Genomic DNA, 25,525 nt, shown 5'->3' with positions numbered 1-25,525 from the left:
AAATTAAAATTTACAAAATTCCAGGACTGGGAGCACCCATCCTGAAAGCCAGCAGACAACTCAATAGAAACTTTCCAAATCCGGCAAACAGATCAAACTCTCGTAAGGAAGCTTTCTCCCCAGAACCTATTTATTTTGGCCAGTGCTATCTCACTGGAGCTATGCTGATTATTGCACAGAGAGACCCTGCCTTCATTAATATGCATCATGCTGATATCTCCATAGTCACTGCTGTCTGCAGAAAAATCACATCTACCTTCACACTACATCTGTCATGAGACAATGCATGCTTTTTGGTTTACAGTATCATGGTCTCTCTCTCACCTCAAGAAGTAGGGAGTTATAGGATATATCCAGCAAACATTGCATGCAGAGGGCATGTTTAATGTAATATTTATGCCTCTTCAGAATAGAGGCCAATGAAACGTATTACAAATGGTGTCTTACAGTCATTTCCCATTCTATTAAGTTTCACACCAATCAAGACCATGATAGTATAGACCAACTGCTCCTCCCCTCTGACAAGGCTCAAGGTCTGAAATGTGGTGACACCACAGGATTTTAGTCTTCTTGCTCGGTTCTGGGTACTTCCAGAGCAATGTGGAACTAGAAAAAGTCAAGGAATCATAATATTGGTCATCACCAACAATCACCTCAGTCTTTCCTCTGGGCGATGATAATAATATAGCAACTGGGCAAAAAAAAAAAAAGAGTTGAGAACCCCTGCATTAAGATAGTCCTATGGTAAGTACCACAGTACAGAATGAGGTTGAGTGAAATAGTATAAGAATATTTTTTTTAAGGAGTTCTCAATTCTGTTCTTGAGGCAAATCTGGCCAGTCAGATTTTCAGGATATCCACAATAAATATGCATGAGATAGATTTGCCTCCAATATGCAAATCTATCTCATGCAGGACAGTGCAGGCAGTTGCTGCTGTCTGCACTGTCCTTGTTTTACAATGGGGCACTCTTTGTGGGGTAGTGTGCACTGCTTCCGCCTGTGCTGACTGTTCTATAGTGGGGTCTGGAAGCACGCACACAAGTTGCTATTTTGCAAGCAGTATATTCCCTCCAGCTTGTCCGTACTCTGTTACACCTGCTAAATGATTTGCACAATTGAAATACATGTGTTTTTTGTCTGCAGCTTTTGGGTGCGAGGTCTGAGTGAACTGGCAGGAGGTCAAGGTGACATGCTGGAGGGTCTAGGCATCGGCGAAATGCCAATTCCAAGTAGGCGCGCAAGTATTTTCAGACGTGAAGTACGAGCATAACCTATAGAATACCTCCTCCACATTTAATTCTGGGTGACTTGTTATACGTGTAAAATATATGCCTGTATTCTAATAATATGGGTAGAGAAAGTAAGCGTGTCCTTACATTACAAATATATGCATGTACTTTTGGGGCAGAAATATGCTGTATTTTATAAATTGTGCAGTATAAATCTCCACGGGCCCAATTATGTGCCCAAATGGTGTACCATGGGTAGTTTTGAAACTTGGGCTCTTTATTAGGATTTTGTGGAAGACAGGACAATGGCAGCCCAAATCTCTTGATTAATACGATGAGCAAAATTAATATATTTGCAATAAATGCAGGTACTTGTCTCAATAACTCTGCCTACAAAACACAGTGTATACTGCAGCATGGATGAAGCACTGAATTCACGCTTCATAAGGTACATGTACGGTGTATACGTATGGTATTTAACTCACCATAGAGTAGAAGGACAGATGCTCCTCAACAGTCATGTTATCAAAAAGAACATCATGCTGGGGACACAGGCCCAAGCTCTTTCGGATTAGCACCATTTCCCGTGTGATCTCATAGCCACTGATGTACGCCTGCCCACTTGTGGGAGGGTACAGCCCTGAGGGAGGGAAATTATACCAGGAAAAAAACAATTATTCCATAAATCCAGAGAGTCTCACAAAAACATTCACATTAGATTTTACCAAAGCAAGTCACAGCTCAGTAACTCTGGAGTTGCGAAGACTCTTTTTTTTTTGCACTTTTCATGACATCTCCTTCTCCCATCTCGCAATGGATGGATCCTCACGCTCTGCCCAATCACAGCCAAGTGAGTTAGTCAGTCAGTCTCCCCCGTACCTGTAAGCATGGACAGTGTGGTGGTCTTGCCTGCACCGTTGTGCCCTAAGAGCACCGTGATCTGCCCCTCGTACATGTTCAGGGTCAGGTCCCTCACAGCCTCCTTTCTCTTTTTTCCCGCCTTGAACACCTATAGGAAAAGCAGAGAGGAGCATAAGGAGCAAAGAAACTGTAGGTCTTTCTTATTCCTCTGGATACAAAAAGCAGCAGTGGGCCCAACTTGTAGCAAGCACGCCATCAGCACGCATGCTATCCACCTGTAGCCATCAGAAGGGTCTTATCCAAAGTTAGCATTTCACAGTGAGAGCGTTGAACAACAACAACAAATACTTCCAGCTGAAAGTCACCTATATATAAAAAGTAGAACTATTTTATTTTTTTACTCATAATTAAATATTAAATGAAAACAGTATACACATATATGATTATCCTGAGAATCATACAAATGGTAACCTCATCCCACTTCTCGTTTAGAGTATATTATTGATCTATGTAACTGTAAATATTGGCACACTATGGATAACCTAGAAACCAAACCTATTCGTGCCTAAATGTAAACCGTTGTGATGGTATATTACTAAACGACGGTATAGAAAAGTTTTTAAATAAAATAAATAAATAAAATAAATAGTAAGCTGGAGCCAAGAAAACAGCCAATGGGTCCCGAGTCTCCCTCTCTCCCAAGCATGTAGGTGTCACACTCCTCAAATCCTTTCTGCTGGGTCTGGCTTTTGCATGACGTTTTTACAAACATAACGCCTCCTGGCTTGCAGATTAGTCGATGACTATCTCTGTGATTGTCGTATCGCTTAAGAGTAGTGATTATTTATGTTGTTCAGTTTGCTTTCAGTCCGATTTCTTGTTTTATTTTGTATGCGACTACGTATATCACTTAGGACTTGGGCATAAGCGATCAATAAATTTTAATAAAATAAAAAATACAAATTAATAAATAAGGAGGAGACGGCAAGTAAACAACGGACTGCCATCTGCTTTCAACCTAGAAATCTCTCCAGAAAGATACAAGCAGCATGGTTCCAAATCTTTACTGGTCTTCTTCACTGCATTAAAAAACAGTCACATTTCTAAAAGGTTTCTTGCACAGTCTACATAATATAATCCAGCTGAACTGGATAAGAAGTTATGCCTTCCCTATGCATAGTTCTTCACTGCATTTCACTAAATGTTTAAAAAGCTTTTTCCTGAGTTTCAGAAGTTAAGATGTTTTTGATGCACTGAATGTAAAACTCTTTCAGAAGATATGAAACTGAGCTGCTTGTATATTTGCAGGGAGATTTCTAGACAAACCAGTTTCACTTTGGCCTGCCCTGGTAATATCTTTTTTTTTTTTTTTTATAATCAACTATATAATTAAGAACTTGTACTGTTACTTATGTAATTGTTTCAGGTAACATTTGTTTCAATTATTTTTTTGTAATTATGAGTTTGATGGTATTTGATTTTTTGAATCGTGTAGAAAGCGTGTTCTATTGTTTTTCTATTAATGGTATTATACACTGGAAAATACAGGGTGGCTCATGGAAAAGTAGCCTGCCCGCGTGGCGCTAGTATGGGAGACGAGCTACTTTTCCATAGGCCACCCTGTAGAATAAAAGAATATATATATATATATAAATTATATGGGGCGGATTTTCAGAGCCCTGCTCGCGTAAATCCGCCCAAAACCGGGCGGATTTACGCGAGCAGGGCCCTGCGCGCCGGGAAGCCTATTTTACATAGGCCTCCCGGCGCGCGCAGAACCCCGGGACTCGCGTAAGTCCCGGGGTTTTCGGAGTGGGCGTGTCGGGAGGCGTGTCGGGGGGCGGGGCCGGAGCGCGCGGCGTTGTGTCGGCAGCGTTTTGGGGGCGGGTACGGGGGCGTGGCTACGGCCCGGGGGCGTGGCCGCGCCCTCCGTACCCGCCCCCAGGTCGCGGCCCGGCGCGCAGGAGGCCCGCTGGCGCGCGGGGATTTACGCCTCCCGGAGGGAGGCGTAAATCCCCCGACAAAGGTAGGATGGGGGTTTAGACAGGGCCGGGCGGGTGGGTTAGGTAGGGGAAGGGAGGGGAAGGTGAGGGGAGGGCAAAGGAAAGTTCCCTTCTAGGCCGCTCCGATTTCGGAGCGGCCTAGGAGGGAACGGGGGTAGGCTGCTCGGCTCGGCGCGCGCAGGCTATACGAAATCGATAGCCTTGCGCGCGCCGATCCAGGATTTTAGTAGATACGCGCGACTACGCGCGTATCTACTAAAATCCAGCGTACTTTTGTTTGCGCCTGGAGCGCAAACAAATGTAGGCTGTTCGCGCTCGTCTGAAAATCTACCCCTATATGTATTTAAATATTGGTATTTGCACTTCCCTAGGCTGAACTGTTTGTTGACTTTGTGCAAACTGTGTTAGTGACCATTTTTTTTTCTCTTTTGTAGTGCAGCTGACATGCCATAAACTAGAGACTCAAAAGACACAGAGCATACTTTTAAATGCTGGAATCCAATCTGACAGTTTTTATGCAGCATTATTCCCCAGGACGGGCACTGAACCTGTATGTTGGCCAGGATAGTGCAGCAGGATATACATATCCACCCATTCTCGCAGATTTCAGCACTATGCATCTACCATGCTTACCTTGGACAGATGCCTGATTTTGATCCCTGATATGAGGTCTGTAGGTTCTTCTTCAATGAACTGGCTCTTCAAAGCCTTTTCCGGATCCTCCTCTTCCTCCTTCTCCAAGACAGTTCTTGGGGTCCCACACCAGTACAAAGGCTGCAGGGAATTAAGCAACAGTTACAATAGCTATAGCTGCCGCTCTTCCTCAGAGTGGTGGTGTTCGTGTTTGAGGAAATGTTATAGAAACATAGAAATGACGGCAGAAGAAGACCAAACGGCCCATCCAGTCTGCCCAGCAAACTTCACACTTTTTTTTTCTTCTCATACTTATTTGTTTCTCTTGGCTCTTAGTAACCTTTTGGTTCTATTTCCCTTCCACCCACACCATTAATGTAGAGAGCAGTATTGCAACTACATCTAAGTGAAATATCTAGCTTAATTAGTTAGGGGTAGTAACCGCCGCAATAAGCAAGCTACACCCATGCTCATTTGTTTACCCAGACTATGTAATTCAGTCCTTGTTGGTTGTTCTCTGTATATAGATCCACTTTTCTTCATTCCCCCTGCCGCTGAAGCAGAGAGCTATGCTGGATATGCATTGAAAGTGAAGTACCGGTCTTCCTCCCCTGCCGTTGAAGCAGAGAGCTATACTGGATATAGTATCAGACTTAATTGGTTTGGGGTAGTAATCGCCATAACAAGCAAGCTACTCCCCTCTTTTTTGTGAATGCAAATCCTTTTTTCCACATTTCCTCTTGCCGTTGAAGCTTAGAGCGATGTTGGAGTCGCATTAACCGTGTGTATGTTTATTGAATAAGGTTATTATCTCCAGGTAGTAGCCATCATACCCGCGAGCCACCCACTCTTCATTCACGTCCTCTAGACTTTATGGATCCACAGTGTTTATCCCACGCCCCTTTGAAGTCCTTCACAGTTCTGGTCTTCACCACTTCCTCTGGCAGGGCATTCCAGGCATCCACCACCCTCTCCGTGAAGAAATACTTCCTGATATTGGTTCTGAGTCTTCCTCCCTGGAGCTTCAAATCGTGACCTCTGGTTCTGTTGATTTTTTTCTGATGGAAAAGGTTTGTGGTTGTCTTTGGATCATTAAAACCTTTCAAGTATCTGAAAGTCTGTATCATATCACCTCTGCTCCTCCTTTCCTCCAGGGTGTACATATTTAGATTCTTCAATCTTTCCTCATAAGTCATTCGATGAAGACCCTCCACCTTTTTGGTCGCCTCTATCTTGTCTCTGTCTCTTCGGAGATACGGTCTCCAGAACTGAACACAGTACTCCAGGTGAGGCCTCACCAAGGACCTGTACAAGGGGATAATCACTTCCCTTTTCTTACTAGAAAAAGATATTCCTCTCTCTATGCAGCCCAGCATTCTTCTGGCTTTAGCTATCGCCTTGTCACATTGTTTCCCCGACTTCAGATCATTAGACACTATCACCCCAAGGTCTCTCTCCTGCTCCGTGCACATCAGCTTTTCCTCCCCCCCATCGAATACAGTTCATTCGGATTTCCACTCCCCATATGCATGACTCTGCACTTCTTGGCATTGAATCTCAGCTGCCATATCTTCGACCACTCTTCCAGCTTCCTTAAATCCCGTCTCATTCTCTTCACTCCTTCTGGCATGTCCACTCTGTTGCAGATCTTAGTGTCATCCGCAAAAAGACAAACCTTACCTTCTATCCCGTCCGCAATGTCGCTCACAAAGATATTGAACAGGACCGGTCCCAACACCGATCCTTGCGGTACACCGCTTAAAACCGCTCTCTCTTCAGAGAGAGTTGCATTTACCATCACACATTGTCTTCTGTCCGTCAACCAGTTTGCAATCCAGGCCACCACCTCGGCACTCACTCCTAAGCTTCTCGTTTTATTCACCAGTCTCCTATATGGGACTGTATCAAAAGCTTTGTTGAAATCCAAGTAGATGACATCGAGTGCTCTTCCTCGATCCAATTCCTTGGTTACCCAGTCAAAAAAGTCAATCAGATTTGTCTGACAGGATCTTCCCGTGGTGAATCCATGCTGCCTCTGGTCCAGCAATTCTCCCAACTGTAGATAGTTCACTATTCTCTCTTTCAACAGTGACTCCATTACTTTTCCCACCACCGAAGTGAGGCTAACTGGTCTGTAGTTACCAGCCTCTTCTCTGTGCCCACTCTTGTGAAGCGGGACCACCACCGCTCTTCTCTAATCACTCGGCACCACTCCTGTTTCTAGGGATCTATTGAACAGGTCACACAGCGGACCCGCCAGCACATCTCTGAGCTCCCTCAGTATCCTGGGATGAACCTCATCAGGCCCCATGGCTTTGTCCACTTTCAGTTTCTCCAGCTCTTATACTATGCATGCAGGAAATGGCGGTGTGTGTTTGTGTGTGTTGGAGGAGGGGGAATCTGCATTCATTAATATTGAATTTTAGATTTACAATAGAGGGTCCCCCTAACTAGCACCCCCACTGGCAAATGAATGATCTTCTAATCATTTTTTTCAGATTTAACTCACTGAAGCAGTGAATTGGATGGGATAAAGGGAGGTTTCTAAGATTTTCCTCCAGCAATTGCTATTTGAAAATATTTCTGGGTGTGTGCAATTACATGTACCAGTAATTGTGACAGATTGCATGTGAGTAACCACAAGTGGGCAATGAGTGTATGGAGTGTGGTCATTTTATTTTGATTTTTCTATGCGCCATAACCAGGGTATTGGGCAAATGTGATAGAAATTAAAAAATGTACAGTCAACTGAAGGATAGCAGTGAGTTGCACAGAATCAAGAAGAGGTTACATATTTATTTCTTATTAAGCACCTAGAAACATTTTTTTTGAAAGAAATGTGTTTTGAGATGAGATCAGCACAGAGTGAAGGTAGGGTGCTTCCTGAGTTGCAGAAGAGAGTTTATTACAAAGATCTGGTGCAAGAAGAGACAAAGCCCAATATGCAGAGGTGCCAATGGCCTAGAAACCAACCAGGCCATTGCTGGCAGGCCAACAGTGGTTGGCAACTTCCTAGTAAGTCTATGGGGACTTAGGAGGTCATATGTTCAGGGATCAGCATTGTTAGTCTGGTAGCTTTTTAGATTATTACAAAGCTTGGTGGACAGGCCTGGATTGACGGGGGTGGGGGACACAACTAGAATGGATTAAGTATGGAATCTGACATGCTCATCTAATCAGGGATGTTAGAGAAATGCTGGGGTAAACCACACAAAGCACCAGTGTCACAGCTTTTTCGAGCTTACAGAGAAAGCACTGGGGCAATGTGCATGGATTGCTGGTTACAAACTTACAACATTAATGATACAGCTGCACTGGATAACCTGCACAGAGTGACCACGGTAAAAAAATCAAACACAAATGAGCACAGGGAGGCTGGATGATTTGGTGGCTATCTGGATTATTACAAAACTTGGTAAGAAGAAGGACATGGAAGGGGACCTGAGTAATGGTCTTGCAAGAATCAAGAGTGAAAGATGAAGAGGCTTGAAATGGCCTACTAGCAGAGGTGGTGGAGGCCAGGACTGTGACAGATTCTGGACATGCTTATGACAGGCAGAGAGAGCAGTGGTGGAAGTGGAGTGGTTAGAGGTCAGGTGGAAGAAATGGAGTGCTGAGAGATAAGAGAGATGGTGTTAGTTTATGTATGGGAATTTGTATGTTTATCTACCCAGGGTGGTAGAAAAATCAGAGAAAGAATCTCAACTGGGCAAGCTAAATGGATCAACTGGTCTTTATCTGCCATCATTTATGATATTACTATAAGTATGCGTGACAAGCTGAGAGATGGGATCTAAAATATACACTACTTGTTCCTCTGACCCTGTCCCCACCCGATTCCTCAGCTCCAACTCTACTGCAGTCATCCCTTCCATCTGTCACATCCTCAGTCTATCACTCTCCACTGCTACTGTTCCTGCTGCCTTCAAATGTGCTGTAATCATACCACTCCTTAAAAAAGCCTCACTGGACCCTACCTATCCTGCCAACTATCATCCATATCCCTCCTCCCTTTTGCCTCCAAACTACTTGAACAAGCCATTCTTGATTCATTACAGTCTGGTTTTCACCCTCTACATTCAACTGAAACAGCCTTTGCCAAAGTAAAATGGAGCGTTTGTTTTCCTAACCCACGCACAGCCACTTCTCCTGGGTGTCCGATGCCGAGGAGGCGCTAAGGATGCACAATTTCCCCTAGCACTTCCTTTTTAACACAGCAGCTCCTTAGCATACTGCATCGTGCTCAATCATGAGTGCCCATTCTTCCCGCATGGATATTGCATCAGCCTGTATGCATGCAACTCTATCAAGACTTTTTGGTGTCCTGGGAGACTTAAGGATCTCTGCTCTTGCCAGTGTATATTCAACTGCATAGTATTGTGCATAGGAAAATTGGTTCTTACCTGCTAATTTTCGTTCCCACGGATCAATCCAGACAGCAGTTGTGTCCCCTGTCCAGCAGATGGAACGAGAGAAAAAAAATAACTGAAAGGCATACCATATATGGGCATAGCTCACCCTGCGCTCCTCAGTATAAACATTAACAAAGCAGAAAAAGAAATCAAATAAGGTCAAGCAAGTAACAATTCAACAGTAATAATTACACGCCAATTTGGAACAGTGTTATACATATGTCTTAACAATTGTGAAAGTAACATCCGGTGCCTTATGAATCCTTTATTTAATACTTCTGTAGGATAAAAAAGGCATTTACCAGCGCTGCAAAAGGAAAAAGACTACGAGCAGACTGAAAAAGTAGACCGGGAGGGAGTCTGGACTGATCCGTGGTACTACAGGAACGAAAATTAGCAGGTAAGAACCAGTTTTCCTTTCCCTGTACGTACCCGGATCAGTCCACACAGCGGGATGTACCAAAGCTTATCTAGTTAGGGTGGGACCGAGACAGTCCTGCTCGGAGTACCTGTCTACTGAAGGAACCAAAAATAGGTGCCTGAATGTCGAGACGATAATGCCAAGCAAATGTACGTAAGTATTTCCAAGTAGCTGCTCTGCACATTTCTTGCGGCGAAACCAGCTGGCTCTCCGCCCAAGAAGTAGCTTGTGAGCGCAACGAATGGGCCTTTAGACCCTCCGGAACTGGCCGGCTCTGGCAGAGATACGCGGAAGCAATAGCTTCCTTTAGCCAGCAAGCCTTAATAGCTTTAGAGGCTTTCTGCCCCTTATGAGGGCCGCTCCATAAAACAAAGATGATCAGAAACTCTGAAATCATTAGTGACCTGTAAGTAGTGCAAGAGAACTCGCTTAACATCCAAACGGCGTAAATCACCACTAGCCAAGCTAGCAATATCCTCCTGAGAAAAGGCAGGGAGCTCCACTGACTGATTGACATGAAACGAGGAGACTACCTTTGGCAGGAAAGAGGGAACAGTCTTTAAAGAGACCCCCGAATCTGAGAACCTCAAGAAGGGTTCTCTACAGGATAAAGCTTCCAGTTCAGATACCCTCCGGGCCGAACAAATAGCCACCAGGAACACTGACTTAAGCGTGAGGTCTTTGAGCGTGGACAGACGTAGAGGTTCAAAAGGCGCCTCGCAGAGAACATGAAGGACCAGGTTAAGACTCCAAGACGGGCATGTATGCCGGACGGGCGGATTCAAATGCTTAACCCCCTTAAAAAAATGCACATCCGAATGGGCTGCCACCGCTTAACCATCTAATTTCCCCAAAAGAGAGCCAAGAGCTGAGACTTGAACACGCAAGGAGTTGAATGGCAAGCCCTTGGAGAGACCATTCTGGAGAAAAAAAAGAGAACTAGAGAGACCGAGGCCCTGCACTTCAAAACCCCAAGTTCCGCACACGTTATCAAACACTCTCCAAACCCAAACATACACCAGCGACGTAGAGGTTTTACGAGCTCGCAACAGTGTGGAGATGACTTCCTCCTTATAGCCTCTCTTAGATGCCTCCGTTCAAAAGCCAGGTCGCTAGACAAAAGCGATCCACCTACTCGAAAAATACGGGACCTTGTTGGAGGAGATTGTGGATGTGACAGAGTCGAAGGGGGCCATCCGACGCGAGATTCACGAGGTCCGAGAACCACGGTCTGCGGGGCCACTCTGGCGCAATGAGAATTACCGGCCCGATGTGAACCTCTATCCTTCGGAGTACCTTTCCCACCAGAGGCCATGGGGGAAATACATAGAGGAGGACAGGACCAGAGCATCCACGCCCTCCGAGCAGTGTTCCTTTCTGCGACTGAAGAACCTGGGAGATTTTGCTTTTCTCAAGGTGGCCATCAAGTCCAGGTGGGGAACCCCCCACTTGTGTACGACTAGGTCCATCACATCTTCTGACAATTCCCACTCTCCGGGGTCGAGATACTGACGACGGAGGAAGTCAGCCTGAACATTCTCCTTCCCCGCAATGTGTGAGACTGCCAGGTGTTCCAAGTGACGCTGCGCCCAATCAAAAAGCTTGCTGGCGATTCCTGGTGCCCCCCTGGCGATTGATATAAGCCACCGTCGTTGCATTGTCTGAGAGGACTCTCACCGCCTTGTGGCAAAGCAAGGGAAGGAAGAACTTGAGAGCCAGACGGACTGCCCAGGCCTCCAGACGGTTGATGTGCCAATTGGACTGGACTGTGGACCATCGGCCCCGAGTCGATAGAGACTGACACACCGCCTCCCAGCTGGAGAGGCTGGCATCCATAGTCACCATCATCCATTGGGGAGACTCCAGGGGCATTCCCCTTTGAGAGGTGGTTGAGAGAGAGCCACCACTGTATGCTAATGACAGTAGATTCGGGACTTGTGGTAGAATTGCCCGAAAATCCTCTGAAACCAGCTTCCAACGGGCAAGCAAAGCTTTCTTAAATTGCCATTTCTTTGTCATTTATGGCTATGTAATGTTAAAATTTAATTAAAAAATTAAGAAAAAAGTTTTGGACAAGTTTCTGGAGAAAAGTCTGTTAATTATTAAGTTAGAGTTGCAGAAATCCACTGCTTATTCTTGGGATAAGCAGCTTGGAATCTATCTACCCCTTGGGATCCTGCCGGGTGCTTGTGACCTGGCTTGGCCACTGTTGGAAACAGGATGCTGGACTTGATAGACCATTGATCTGACCCAGTATGGCAAGCCTTATGTTCATTGTTCTGCAAGGGTCGCATATGCGCAAACGCCCAGGGAACCAAATCTATGGTGGAGGGCATGGAGCCCAGTACTTGAAGGTAATCCCAGGCCGTGGGCTGCGAGAGAGATACGAGAAGCTGTACCTGATTCATGAGCTTGAGCGCCCTGGCTTTGGGTAGGGAGACCTTGGATTCATAGGTGTCGAAGCGAGCTCCCAGAAATTCCAGAACTTGAGAGAGTTTGAGATTGCTCTTGGAGTAGTTGACTATCCATCCGAGGGAGGTAAGCAGCGATATGACACGGCTCACTGCCGTCACACAGAGCTCCATTGACTTCGCCCGGATAAGCCAGTCGTCCAGGTAGGGATGGACTTGGACTCCTTCTTGCCGAAGAAAAGCCACTACTACCACCATCACCTTGGTGAACGTGCAAGGAGCAGTGGCCAATCTGAACGGGAGAGCCAGAAACTGCAGGTGCTGGCCCAGAATTTCGAAGCAAAGGAACCTTTGGTGCTCCTTGCAAATAGGGATGTGCAGGTAAGCCTCCATGAGATCGAGAGAAGCCAGAAACTCGCTGGAGTGAACTGCTGCTATGACCACCTGCAGGGTTTCCATTCGAAAATGGGGAACCTTGTGAGCCCGATTGACCCACTTGAGGTCTAGGATCGGTGGGAAAGAGCCATCCTTCTTGGGCACAACGAAGTAAGTGGAATACTGGCCGGATCCTTGTTCGTTTTGAGGAACAGGAACTATGGCCCCTAGCTCCAGGAGTCTGTTGAGGGTTCAACACACCGCAGGCCTTTTCAGAGTGCCACAAGGAGATATCAGGTGGTGGTCCGGAAGGTCTCGAGCAAATTCTAAAGCGTAACCGTTTCCGATCACATCCAGGACCCATTGATCCGTAGCAATTTTGGCCCATTCCCCGAGAAAAAGGGACAGATGACCACCTAAGACAGGAACGGAGGAATGGGCCTTCCATATCTCATTGTGAGGACTTGGCGCCAGATCCTTGGGGGTTTCCATCTCGTTACAGCTGACGTCCCCGAAAGGAAAGGGACCATGCCTGACATCTGGAGGGGGTATTCCAAAGAAAAGACCCATGCGGCTTGTTGTACCTGCGCTGACCTCTGAAACGAGAGCGCGAAGGAAAAAAGGATTTGGACTGTTTAGGGCGGTCCTCAGGCAGCTTATGAACCTTGTCGTCTCCCAAGGATTTAATAAGCTGTTCCAGGTCCTCCCCGAAAAGCAACTTACCCTTAAAGGGAAGAGAGCCCAACTGCATCTTAGAAGAGGAATCCGCCGCCCAGTTACGTAGCCAGAGGAGTCGCCTAGCGGAGACTGTGGAGACCATGGCTCTTGCCTGCACCCGAAGGAGATCATAAAGGGCATCAGCGCCATACGCAATCGCCCCTTCATGCCGCTCTGCTTGTTCGGCCTCTGCAGCCGGGAGGTTCTGGGTGCTGAGTAATTGTTGAACCCACCTAAGGCTCGCCCGCTGCATGAGACTGCTACATACCATCGCGCGGACCTCTAAGGACAGCACCTCGAAGATTCGCTTGAGGTATAGCTCCAACTTGCGGTCTTTAAGATCTTTTAAAGCCGTTGACCCCACAACTGGGATGGTAGTGTGTTTGGACAGGACCGCAGGTTATGCCTCTCAATCTGCTGGAGTCAGAGGAAATACTGAAGGATGGCAGGTGGCACACCAGTATATCTAAGGGGTGCTTTCAGTTTTCTCTCTGACTCCATCCGCTGGAGGGGAGGCATAACCCAGCAGTCTGGACTGATCCTGGTACGTACAGGGAACGGGGGATTCCCATTCCCTGAGTTGGAGCTGCATAAACACAGGATGAAAAGGGAATGTACGAGGCGAAGCCCGTAAGCCAGCTAGGACTGGATCCACGGTGCGGGAAGTGGATGCACTGGCAGAAGTGGAGGCACTGGTGGTATCTTCCGGTGGGACTTCAATCCCTAGTTCATCCAGAACAAAGGGAATAAGTGGATCCAGCTCCTCGTGTTTAAATAACCGCAGGACCCATGGGTCATCTCCTTCTACGGGTGGATTCACAAGCAGCAGATCCGGATTTGAATCAGAATCTGGCAAAGGAGCAGGCTGCGGAGGGTGAAGAGTATCTGAGCCCCCGGATACAGTGCAGACCCTAGTAGCCCCCTGCGGGTCCAGTGGGCCAGAGCCCTGGCCACCGACCAAATGAGGAATCTTAGCCAAGGGAGGGCCCAGAACGGGATCCCCCTGTGCCTCCAAGCTGGCCAAAAAAGACCTGTGTAGAAGAAGCACAAACTCTGTGGAAAAACCATGGTAAGGCTCGTCAGGTACCTGTGAGGGAGGGGCCCCTTGAGAATAAAATTTTGTAACAGGGGGGCTTCATGGGGCTTAAGTCAGGCGGAGAGTGTAATAAATCGGGCTCCCCTCCCCCCTGAGGCTCTGAAACTGCTTCGAGGTCTGGGCACAAAATGGCCGCCTTTACCGCGATTTTCTGAGGGAGGGCCGGCCCGGACGCATGCTTAGCAACCCAACCCCGGGTCGTCGACTTAGAAGCAGTCCCGGAGGGTGCTTCCCCTCTGGGTAAGCAGACAGAGTAGAGCCCTTGGCGGGAGAGCGCGAAGCAGGCTCCCTGCAGGTGAGGCAGAGAGGTGACCTCGGCATCGGGCAGCAAGAAATCAGCTGAGCTGAAAAAAATAGTGAAGCGCAGGAGCCGGCAAAACAGCTGTGAGGTGCTTAAATCCCTGCCGGTCGGCGTAATAGCTGCATAGACTTTTTCCCTCTGCTTCAGATTAAAACAAGCAGAAATAGTCTCCTTTAATCCCCTTTATTTTTTTGTAAAACTTTGTTGAACTTTTACCATAACAGAGGAATGGCAACGTCTCTGCAAGGGGACTGAGGTAAGAACATCTCAGGGGAGACCAAAACAGTAAGGGGGAGTGACTAGACCACCAGTATCACCCCTGTGCAGGGAAATTGTTATGGCTTCCGGGAATTGCAGTCCTAGGCTGAATAATCAAGGGGAAATCCCCCCCTAGGACTCCTTAAGAGCTAGGAGACAGAACTCTGTTCCAACCTTTTTTTTTTTTTTAATATCTTAATACTTGCTTGACCCAATGTAGGAGAAGAAAACTCTGAAATATCTGAGGAGAGGAACCGCAGGTTCGTCTGACTGCATCTGCTGGAACCAGAGAAATACTGAGGAGCGCAGGGTGAGCTATGCCCATATATGGTATGCCTTTCAGTTATTTGTTTTCTCTGGTTCCATCTGCTGGACGGACAGGGGACACAACCCGCTGTCTGGACTGATCCAGGTACTTACAGGGAACAGCATGCTATCCTCCTGATGTGCAACTTATTTTTGCAGTGTCTGTCATTACTGAATCTTTCCAATCAATGAATTTCCCTTATCTGCCACTACTGAACAATACTGCCCTTCCTGCACATCAGGAAGTTGAATAGAACAGGAAAACTCCAGAAGAGGATCTACTCATTTAAATCTGCCCTTATTCAACAATCTCTTTAGTTCTCCAGCAGTATATATCTTTCATAATGCCTTCCCATATGGCAATGTCTGCCTAGCCAAGGATCTGTGGCATGAGGACTAGCGGAGAAATCATCACTACCAAATCTCAGACCCTCTATTTGCACACCGGGCTTTGATCTTCCATGATGAATGCAGGTTCTCTCAAATAGTTTCTGGACTGGTCAGGGTTCTCTGCGCAGCCATTTAACATCACTAGGATCGTGTGGATCACCAGGTTGCAGCTGCAGTGCAGTTCAAATTATGTTTCTCACTGCTGAAGAAATGATTCTGACTAAAACTAAGGAAGGTTTCAGTAACTCCTGACCTGATACGGCTATTGCTTGAATTGGTGTTTAGCATGTGCATAATCAAATTCCAGAATTTGAAAGTGTGGCAGTGCTTACAGGAATAAAATATATTGTCTTCCTAGGAGTTCAAATTAATAATGAATTACTGGACATGGAAAAGGTTAACTGTGTATCTGGAAACAGAAGGGTTTATACCTGTTTTTTGTGTCTGGAATGGGTTTCTGGAGACACTGCATGTGGTAAGCAGGAATGTGCTTACAAGCTGTAAACCAATTGGGGACTAGGCCTGAAATCACACGTGCAACTGTGTGTTCGATTACTTTCTGCAAGCGAGTGTGTGACATGTGCAAGTATACCTCAGATTACTTTCTGCGCGCGAGCAACTACATGTACAAACAACTGCTAATTTATTTGCAGTTCTGAGTGCATGTTTATACGTGTGCTAGTCCGCCAGCTGAACTCACCGTCAGGAAAAAGTACCAGGGCTGTGGCACACCGTACTCCCCAGGAAAGACAGCCTCCACGTACCACGCCACTGAACCATACAAGACCGAGTCTAGCAGCAGCATTCCAAGCACGTGAGCGAAAGTGAAGTTATCGTCCACACTCAGCGGTTTCAGCAGGTCTTCCCACTGCACACCAGTCCCTGAAACACACAAAAGAGTGAGGATCGGCTGCAGGGCAGAACCCTAACGAAGTCATTCCTTTGCAGCATAAAAGTGTGGCCTGCAAGCCTCTCCTGACATTGTTAGATGAAGTGTTCGGCTACTAAAAGCCGTTCACCCTAACATCAGCTGCACCATCCATGCAAGACGACTAACCAACTGCTAAACAATGTGAGCCTCCTTCTTCCCAAGTTCATGCGGTATCACCGTGTCCACGAGATACCTTTTTCTACTGAAAAGGCTGCCTTCTTGTACTTTTACTGAATCCTGTTAGAAATCCGATCTTTTTTCATATCCCCTCTCTGTACAGGGTTTGTGTGGCAAGCCTTGCACCATTTTAGCGCCCTGTGTCTAAACTGCTTCCGGCCTTTCAACGACCTTACAAAAAAAAAAAAAAAAAAGGCATGGTCTCCCCGACTGAACACCGTAGCCTCGGTCAGTGCTATACCGCTGGCGTACAGAGGCACGGCAAAATCCTTCCTGCTGTTGTCGTGCATGCCACACCCGACCCCGCTTACCTTTCCCCTCAAACATGCCGATCAGCTGGGCCCCCATCGCCATGGCAACGTTGGAGATGAGACAGGATGCCAGCTTCTGGTGGTGCGACATCAGGTCGTAGCGCGGAGAGATGAAGAAGTACGGGATGTAGGACAAGAAGTAGAGGAAGCCACCGGCTGCAGCCGCCACGTTCGCTGGGGAGGGGGGGGGGGGAGGAGAAGAGAGAGGTTTACACTGATTCCACAGCTTTCGCAATGCTAGCTGCTGTGACATATACTGAACGCGCAGAGATAAATCACTTTCCAGACCATTTAGCGCCGTGCTCCTCATGAAAAAAAAAAAAAAATTCCTGTGACCAGAAGCACGGCAACGGCAACATGCTGATGGCTGCACTTCTTAATTTCATTTGCATATTAGCTAATTTGTCATCCCCAAAATCTGTTAAAGCATGAATTGGGATTTTAAGAAGTAATACAAATTGTATGCTGACATTTGACTGAGAAATGAGTCTACACGCCATTCTTCCAGAACAAACCAAAGAACAGCATTAAGGTTTTCATCTGTTTGCGGTTCCTATCCAGTCCCTTCCCTCACTTACTTCTCAGCGCTGGCTGTAGGGGGACAGTGGCTGTGGGATGAGGGTGGCAGGAAGTGCTTTTATTCCAGAGCTCCTGCCTTGACCTGCAGCATGGCCTATTGGTTACTGCACTTGCAATCAGCCATATAAGGCGCTGGGAGCAGAAGCACTGGAGATAAGCACTTTCTGCTCTTCCCTATGGCCACTCTCTCCTAAAGCCAGTTTTATATGTAAGCGTCCAACCAGAGCATCCTCTTCCTCCCCCCCAACCCTTGGGAGCACCTCCATGTCTCCTGAAGGCATGCATGCCTTAACTCTGCACATCTCTGGTCTAAAGTGGTGGCCTCGCTTAGGATTATTGATTGCAGTGCCAAGTACACTGCAAATAGATTTCTGTGCAAGTCAGAAACACAAAATGCTGCCAATAAACCACAATTCTACCCAATAGCAAGAGTGCTCCCCCCCTCCCAAACTCCCAGAGCACAGATAATATCCGAAAAGTGGCATGGGGGTTTGTGACAGGACTCACCTCTGGAGAAGAACGTGCTGACCATGAAGCTGAAAGAGATAGTGGAGATGGAGAAGACCAGCAGATACACGAAGACCAGGGAGGGATCACTGTTGGTGAGCACTGCCCCCTGCTTACTCACCTTAAAACAAAAAGTTTGTTAGGCTTGTTAGGCTTGATCTGAGCATCCATTCACTAAGCCTCAGGTTTGTTTATTTATTAAAAATTTTTTTTTTTTTTTAAGTATGCACAAAACAATACAATATTAGAGAGTCATTGGTGAGCTCAGAAACAAAGCTACTGGGCATGGATTGTAATTTTCCTTTGTTAATCTTTAACAAACAGATTTAAATATAAAGACAGAGCAAAAAAGAGAAATGTGCATAAACAGACTTATACAGCAAATACATTAATAAATTTGTCTACAATAAGTGAGCACTGAATTGCACATGAAGGACAATGAGGTCCAACCAGAAGGCTAACAGACCATGACAAAGATGATGTGATCCACTCTCTCCTCTAACAGAATTTACTAGGGAAAATGGCTTACAACCCAAACAATAGGCCCGGATAAAAGCATTTAACATTAAAAATCTTAGCAAACAGATCAGATATCGAGAGGTGAGGAGGACAGAGTCAGCTCTTTACCCACATACTGAAGGAAAGAGTCCCAGATGCGTGGGACATTTTGATATTTATCCTGGATATAAAAAGTGAGGATCTCCATTGAAATAACCTTCCAAAAAGTCTGAATCCAGAGAGATTGTAGGTTGGGACATCCGCAGGCTTTCATTTCACCTCACAGCCACCAGCAAAATGAATCACTAGGGGAATACCCCCAGGGGTGGGAAGAGGTGAGACCTGGGACAGCAAACCCCAATAAAATTATGGCAGGGTGTAATGGGAGGGAGACCTTGGTGATATCATGTATCCATGATATGACCTCTTTCCTGTAGATTGTTATCCTAGGGCATGTCCACCACACGTGAAACAAGGAACTCTCCTCTTCACAAGCCCTCCAACACCTGTCCGAGTCACAAAGTTTCATTTTATGTAATCTTACAGGAGTAGGATATCAATGGCACAATAGTTTAACCATTTTCACTGTTTTTCATTCACAATGAGTTGCCCTTATGGCTTTGCCAAATTATGTGTTCCCATTGCTCATCGGTAATGTCTGTGCCCAAGTCAGCACCCCAGCGCGTCGTTTTATAAAACACTAATAGGATCTCCCTCCTCCTCAAGTAACAACAGATACATTTTTTAAATCAACCCTCAGATGTTTACCTTCCCAAGAATTAACTCCTCAAAAAGCAGGCAAGCCTTTATCAGACCGAAAGGTCCCCTGAAACTGCAAAATCCTAAAAATCGGGATTAGAAAGCCATCTAATTTCTCCTCCAACTGCTGAAGAGAAAGAAATCCCCCCCTTGTAGTACAATTGCCCAACACGACTAATACTTCACTCACAAAACCAAGAAAAATGGTTCTTATTGATATGCCGAGGGAAATATCAGGAGGTGCTGCAGGGCAGGATGCAGGTTTACTACCTCGCTGGCTAATAAATATTCTAAATTCTTGCTGTGGAGAGTGACGTTCGTTTCATAGGAGAAGGAATTCTGCTGGCACTCACCTGCACACTGAAGAGCACGGTGACGAAGAAGACCGAGATGAGCAGGAAGAGGAAGAACAGTAGGAACCATGCACTCCAGTGCAGCCAGTTACTGAGCCCCATCATACGCATGTACTCCTGGAGGAGAGAGTCCCAGAGAGAACATTTAACTGGGCAACACCCACCACTAATATTGAGCAGGGCACCAAGCCTTGGGTCCTTGACCTGCAACTGAACCTAACCAGGGTTACCCAAACTTGCCTCTCCCGCCACATATCACAAAAGCAAAAAGCAGCGAGGGTCGCCTCGCCTCGCCCCGTTGCTTCCTCAGCGCAGCTTGCTAAGTTCCTCCTCTGGGCTGCTGCTGACCACTGAACAGGATGCCAAGCTCTCCCCCCCTTCACCACAGCACAGCACAGACAGGATTCACTCTTTCACTTAGCATTAGGAGCGCAATTGTTGAAATCCACACTAAACAATATGTTATTGGATGCTGCGGAATACACTTTTTTTATATATATAAATAAATAAAACCAGAGCACTCAATATGTTAGATTTCCAACTTGGAAAAACGTCCTGGAACACCTGTACACTAAGACCTCCAACAGACACTACCGGTACCTTCAGCTTCTTCTCCTTCTCGTGCACCACAGCCCGCACAATATTGAGTGAGGTGTAGGTGAAGCTGAGCATGAGCAGCAGGGGAAGCTGGTTCTGGATGGCGAGCAGGAAGAGATCGTTGACATAGGCTGGGTACTGGAAGCGCTGGACGACCACAGTAACCTGGGAAAGCAGCCCTGAGGTTGAGGCATTGGCGTGGTATTCCATGATGGCTCTGTCCACCGCATGCTGCACTGCTAGGAAACCTTCTCGGAAGTAACCTGCATCAGAAAAGAGGAGGAGGAGGAGGAGAGGGACAGTCAGTCGACAGCAGTCAGGGCACATCCCAGATTAGAAGTGCTCCAGGAAGCTGACAAGGTCAATTAGATTAGCTAATATACCCTATCAAACATCTCTCTAAATCCAGCACAAGGGCTCAGCAGTTTTCTGGACTTGGCAGTATTTTCAGCATGAGATTGTCTTGAAGTTATCTCCACCATAATCATCCCTTTTCCTGCAGAACATCTGAAAGCTCTGGAAGGTTATCGGACTATAGGGACAGGATCTCTCAGAATCCAACAGCAGTATCAGAGGCACAAAAATCAGTGCAGTATGCCGTGTTCAAGTTGAGATATTATTAACCAAACTCGTGGCCAGGAGAAATTAATCCAGAGGAGAGGTGGCCCCAGAGTGCTATAAGAACTGTCATACTAAGCAGACTGGGATTCTCCCAATCGGCAGTGAGGCCAATGTGAAAAGTTGAGCATTAAAACCATGTGCTGAAATTCAGCCCAGTTTCTTAATGCACAAGTTAATTTTTTGTTTAAACTCCCAATACAGTAAGCTAATGGTATGCTAATGCATCGGGAATTAAAAATGCATACAAATCAGAAAACGTGCACAAAGAAAAAGCTTAGTGCATGGCAAAACGTGATTTATGTGCATAAACCTTTTATGTGCAGAAAATCTGATTAGCCTTGGAAACGTAACTTCCAGTCCAAGGTGGAGTAAAGTTTCCAGCGCCAAGAAAAGACAGGGTAAGCTAGCTCACCTATCTGCATTGGTAGGGAATGGCTAATGCCATCATTAACATGGAATTTACAGTTGAGGGTGCTAACACACATTGTTCTGCACAAACCTCTTACTTTTTTTTTTTTTTTTTAAACTATGCTGCATCGGTAGCAAAGTTTCTACATCCAAAATGTGCGCACAACTGTAGGTTAAATTGTGCTCTCTGTTGAGTGTACATCGGCCTCAGAGAGAGGCAAGAACTATCTGATCAAAGATTCCACACCTACCTCAATCAAATGTCGAGAAAAAAAAAATATATATATATATGATATGTAGGAGGGAGGGGCATTCCACAGGGGTCTGTGCTGGGACTGTTGCAATCTAATGTTTTATAGCAATGGATTTAGAGTGCTGGTTTCCAAGCCTCTCCTACTGATGCTACCAGATGGCTTTTCGGCATATCCACAATGAATATGTATTAGAAAATTTTAAATACACTGGCTCTCTAATGTGTGCAAATCTATTGCATGTATATTTGTGAATATCCTGAAAACCCAACTAACTATGGGTCATTGGGACAGGTTTGGAAGCCAATCTTCTGGAGGAAGGAATAAGATGCAATATTGCTATATCTTGAGTAGGCACAAGACTGTCATACTGTAAATGAACAGCAGGACTCGCTCGTTGTTCAGAAAAGCTTGGTACTTTAGGAAAATGGCAGACTTGAGAATAAGATTTAATGTGGACAAGTGGGGGTAAATACACTAGGAGCACAAGAATAGATGAGGGCAATATACTTTGAATGGGGCAATTCTGCTAACAAGAACCAAGATACGGACCTTATTACATTAGCAGATGAATTAGAAAGGTGTGCACATAGCCAAGAAGTAACAACCAAAGCTGGGCACAGGCTGGCATGCATTAAATAGAGAGTGAGAGCAGCGGGGTGGGCAGAAGTTAGGAATGAGGAGAGCAACCTTCCACCATACAAAGTGTTTGACACACTATGTCGTATAGGATTCAGTTTTGGGTGCTCATCCTCTAAAAAGGACACCCAATTCTGAGAGAGAGCCTGAAGAAGGAGCACCAAGCTTACATGTGCTGAAAAACTGTACCAACTAGACCTATTTACAGGAGGGAAAAAGAGAAAACACATCTGAAGAGAAATTTAATTTCACTCTAAATATACATTAATGGACTCTACAGGGCTCTCACAGATCTTTTTACTAAAGGAGCAACAAAATAAAACAAGGAGATACTCTTTAAAGCAGGGGTGTCAAACTGCAGCTCTGGAAGGCTGCAAACCAGTCTAGTTTTCAGGATATTTTTAATGAATATGCATACAAAGGAGGCAGTGCATGCAAATACATCTCATGCATATTCATTAGGGATCCCCTGAAAACCAGACTGGATTGCAGTTTGATACCCCTGCTTTTAAATTAAGGGGAATCAAACATCACCACTTTCAGAGGGAGAACTGGACTCTTTACTGAAAAAGCTGGGAAACTATGGAATATTTTGCCAGCAAAGGTAGCCACTGCTACAGCAACCAACCACGAAATTAAACTGCACACATTTTTAGAAGAGAATTCTCCACGAGAATGCCAACTACAGGCAAAGGGGCTAATCCAGGGATTGGGAGCCAATTGCAATATTTGGGAGTCAGGAAGGATTTCTTTCTTGAGCACTGAAGAATTCTTTAACAATGCACACTAGAGATTTTTCACCTTCTCCCGGATAACCACATAGAAAAATCAAACAATCAAAAGTTTGTACCTCTGTCTTCTTTCAATCTAATGATCTCCATGCAAATTATCACTCACCTGGTGTTCCTCCATCAGTGTATTTCGCCTCCCGGGGCCCTGGTAACTGAAAAAGTGGAAAGAGGTACCGCGTGTGCCAGTCCCGGTCCAGGTTAGGATTCAGTCCCGTCTGCTCATCTGGTGGGACATTCCGGGGGCTGTACTTAAACCGCAAATGGTACTTAACCTAAGCAGCAAAGGAAAAAAAGCAATCACAGCCAATATAACTCTGGGTGAGAGAGGGAGAGGACAAAAGGCAGGTATTTACACACTCAAAAGTAATTCTGTTTTATGGGTTGGAGAATAACAGTGAAGGGGGTGCAGGGGACAAAAGGGGTAATGGAAGCTGCGAGACCCGACAAGAATCTGTGTGCAAGGGAGATGGAGGGGGTGAGGTGGGCCCCAAGAGACCCAATTTCAATCTAGGTGTGAGGGAGAGGGAGGAAGCGGAATAATCCATGTGCATTTGTAGGGAGGGAAAGGAGCCTTCAGACGAGAGAGACTTACATCCTAGCAGAAAGCCTGGATGACGTGCCTGGGATTAGGCAGCTGTCTGCTTGTTGCCTTACCTGCAGTGGCAGGGGCTCCCTGCTGTGGCTAAACTTGTGATCGAAAACCAGGGCAGCGAGCACATTGCCTGACGTGTGATTTAACTTTATGTAATTGTCGAAATCCTTTTCGGTGGGAAAGCCTCGTGCTGTAGAGGAAAACAACACATAAGAGCTCAGAGTACAGCAACAGAAGAAGTGCTATGCTGGGCCAGACCAAGGTCCATCCAGCACAGCTTCTTGTCTCAGACAATGACCAGTCCAGGTCGCAAGTACCCGGCAACCTCCACTAGTTGATCTATTTCTTTTATTTGAATCCCAGGGATAAAGCATTGGCTTTCCCAAGTCTCTCATTTAATCCTCTTATTTTGATGTTATCTCCTACATCCTTGCTTTCTATTTTATTGATGTTATGGTTTTTATGAAGTGCAGCTAATTTTGATTGTAAATCACTTTGATTTCTTATTTAGAAAGGCGATTAAAACAAAAAAAAAAAAAATCTAATAATAAAAATAAGTCTACCTGGATAATACCTGTTTATGGGCTTTTCCTTTAGGAACTTGTCCAATCCTCTTTTGAACTTTTGACCACATCCTCTTGCAACAGATTTTATTCGTTTTACTGTGCACTGAATGAAAAAATGCATCCTACAGTTTGCTTTTTTCATCCTAGTGTTCTCTGAAAGGGTAAATAACCGTCCCCTATTTAGCTCTTCCAAGCCACTCATGATTTTATAAATTTCAATCATATTCCCTTCTCAGTCATCCCTTTTCCAAATTAAAGAGCCCTAACCTATTTAGCTTTTCTCCATAAAGGGAGTTTTCCTATCCCCTTTGACATTTTTTGCTGCCCTTCTCTGTACTTTTTCTATATCTCGTATGTCTTTTTTGTTTTAGATAGGAAGATCAGAACTGCACACAGTACTCAAGGAGCAGTTATACCATGGATCTGTACAAAAGCATTATATTTTCAGATTTGTTCTCTGTTCCTTTCCAAATAATTCCTAGCATTCTATTCGTTTTTTGGACCGCCGCCACACACTGAGCCAAAAGATAAGGACGGAGGAGAACCCCTCCACACACATATATGTATTTCAGCTGGGAAACATTGGCTTCAGAGAGTTGCGAACCTCATATTTGCAAAAAACACTGGCATCCTGATACTCACTGATCCTCTGCATGTCAAGTTAGAACATTTCAAATGCATACTGCAGATTGTTATTTTGGGGAAACAGTTTTCCAGCTGGAGTCTTAGGTACAGGAAAAGTACAACTGAACATGCCATTCCCCACCAGAGGCAGTAACAGAAGAAGCAACACTGCTGTTATGTACCAGTTACAGCTGGGAAGATTAAGCCATTATGTCCCAGTGTCCCATTTAGAGGATAGCCTCTTAAAAAATTTGGGACATAATGGGTTAAGAACAAGATAAAAGTGATTTTCTTGGGTCATATGAGCTGAGTCGCAAAAGCATCTAGAATGCAAGAGCACTTTGAGGTCTCGTAACAACCAGTCCTATGCTCTGCCTGCTGGTGCACCCCAAGACCCTGTTAAAACCCTACCACCAACCTCTTATGTGGACGTGTAAAGCCGCTTCCACTGCTTCAGCAATGCCCTTCACTGCAACACTGTTAGAGGGCACGTATGCCAGCTGCCATCGCTGACCAAAATGGAAGTACAAAGGCAGGTCCTTCACAGACAGAGTACCATAGTCTGTGACATTGGGGTGATTGACGGCGTGCACTCTTTGACGTAATGTGATCAGAATGGCTGCGAAGACCAGCGGCAGGGAGATCTCAATGAAGGTGACCAGGATCTGTCGCTTCTGCAGGACAGAAAGGCAAGATCTGTGAGCATGCAGTGCACCTACTACTTTTCGGCTCTGCTATAGATTTGCCCTATGCCAATGCTGAAATACATGTCTGCGCTGCATAGCCTACATGCCCATAAGCTAGCATGTTTCTGCTAAACTGAGTGGGAAAAAATCCAGCACTGCACACAAATTGGAGAAATTACTTACCTGATAATTTCATTTTCCTTAGTGTAGACAGATGGAC

General features: G+C 45.7%; 1 protein-coding gene across 5 annotated transcripts in view; it reads right to left on the bottom strand.

Moving 5' to 3' along the window:
* Window positions 1-25,525, bottom strand: part of ABCA3 (ATP binding cassette subfamily A member 3) — a 120,630-nt gene that overhangs the window by 63,468 nt on the left and 31,637 nt on the right. For all 5 annotated transcript variants that reach the window (XM_029577524.1, XM_029577525.1, XM_029577528.1 and 2 more), the window contains exons 3-13: window positions 25,038-25,293; window positions 23,492-23,619; window positions 22,944-23,109; window positions 20,131-20,390; window positions 19,531-19,647; window positions 17,921-18,041; window positions 16,835-17,008; window positions 16,116-16,297; window positions 4,729-4,869; window positions 2,111-2,240; window positions 1,717-1,871 (exon numbers count right to left, since the gene is read on the bottom strand). In XM_029577524.1, coding sequence (XP_029433384.1) covers window positions 1,717-1,871; window positions 2,111-2,240; window positions 4,729-4,869; window positions 16,116-16,297; window positions 16,835-17,008; window positions 17,921-18,041; window positions 19,531-19,647; window positions 20,131-20,390; window positions 22,944-23,109; window positions 23,492-23,619; window positions 25,038-25,293 — 1,830 coding nt within the window. The remainder of the gene's footprint in view (window positions 1-1,716; window positions 1,872-2,110; window positions 2,241-4,728; window positions 4,870-16,115; window positions 16,298-16,834; window positions 17,009-17,920; window positions 18,042-19,530; window positions 19,648-20,130; window positions 20,391-22,943; window positions 23,110-23,491; window positions 23,620-25,037; window positions 25,294-25,525) is intronic.

This window comes from Rhinatrema bivittatum, chromosome 14, assembly GCF_901001135.1.
Source record: "Rhinatrema bivittatum chromosome 14, aRhiBiv1.1, whole genome shotgun sequence".
In the NCBI taxonomy this organism is placed as follows: Eukaryota; Metazoa; Chordata; class Amphibia; order Gymnophiona; family Rhinatrematidae; genus Rhinatrema; species Rhinatrema bivittatum.
The sequence above is the reverse complement of the archived record's forward strand: the minus strand, read 5'-3'. Positions and strand labels throughout refer to the sequence as shown.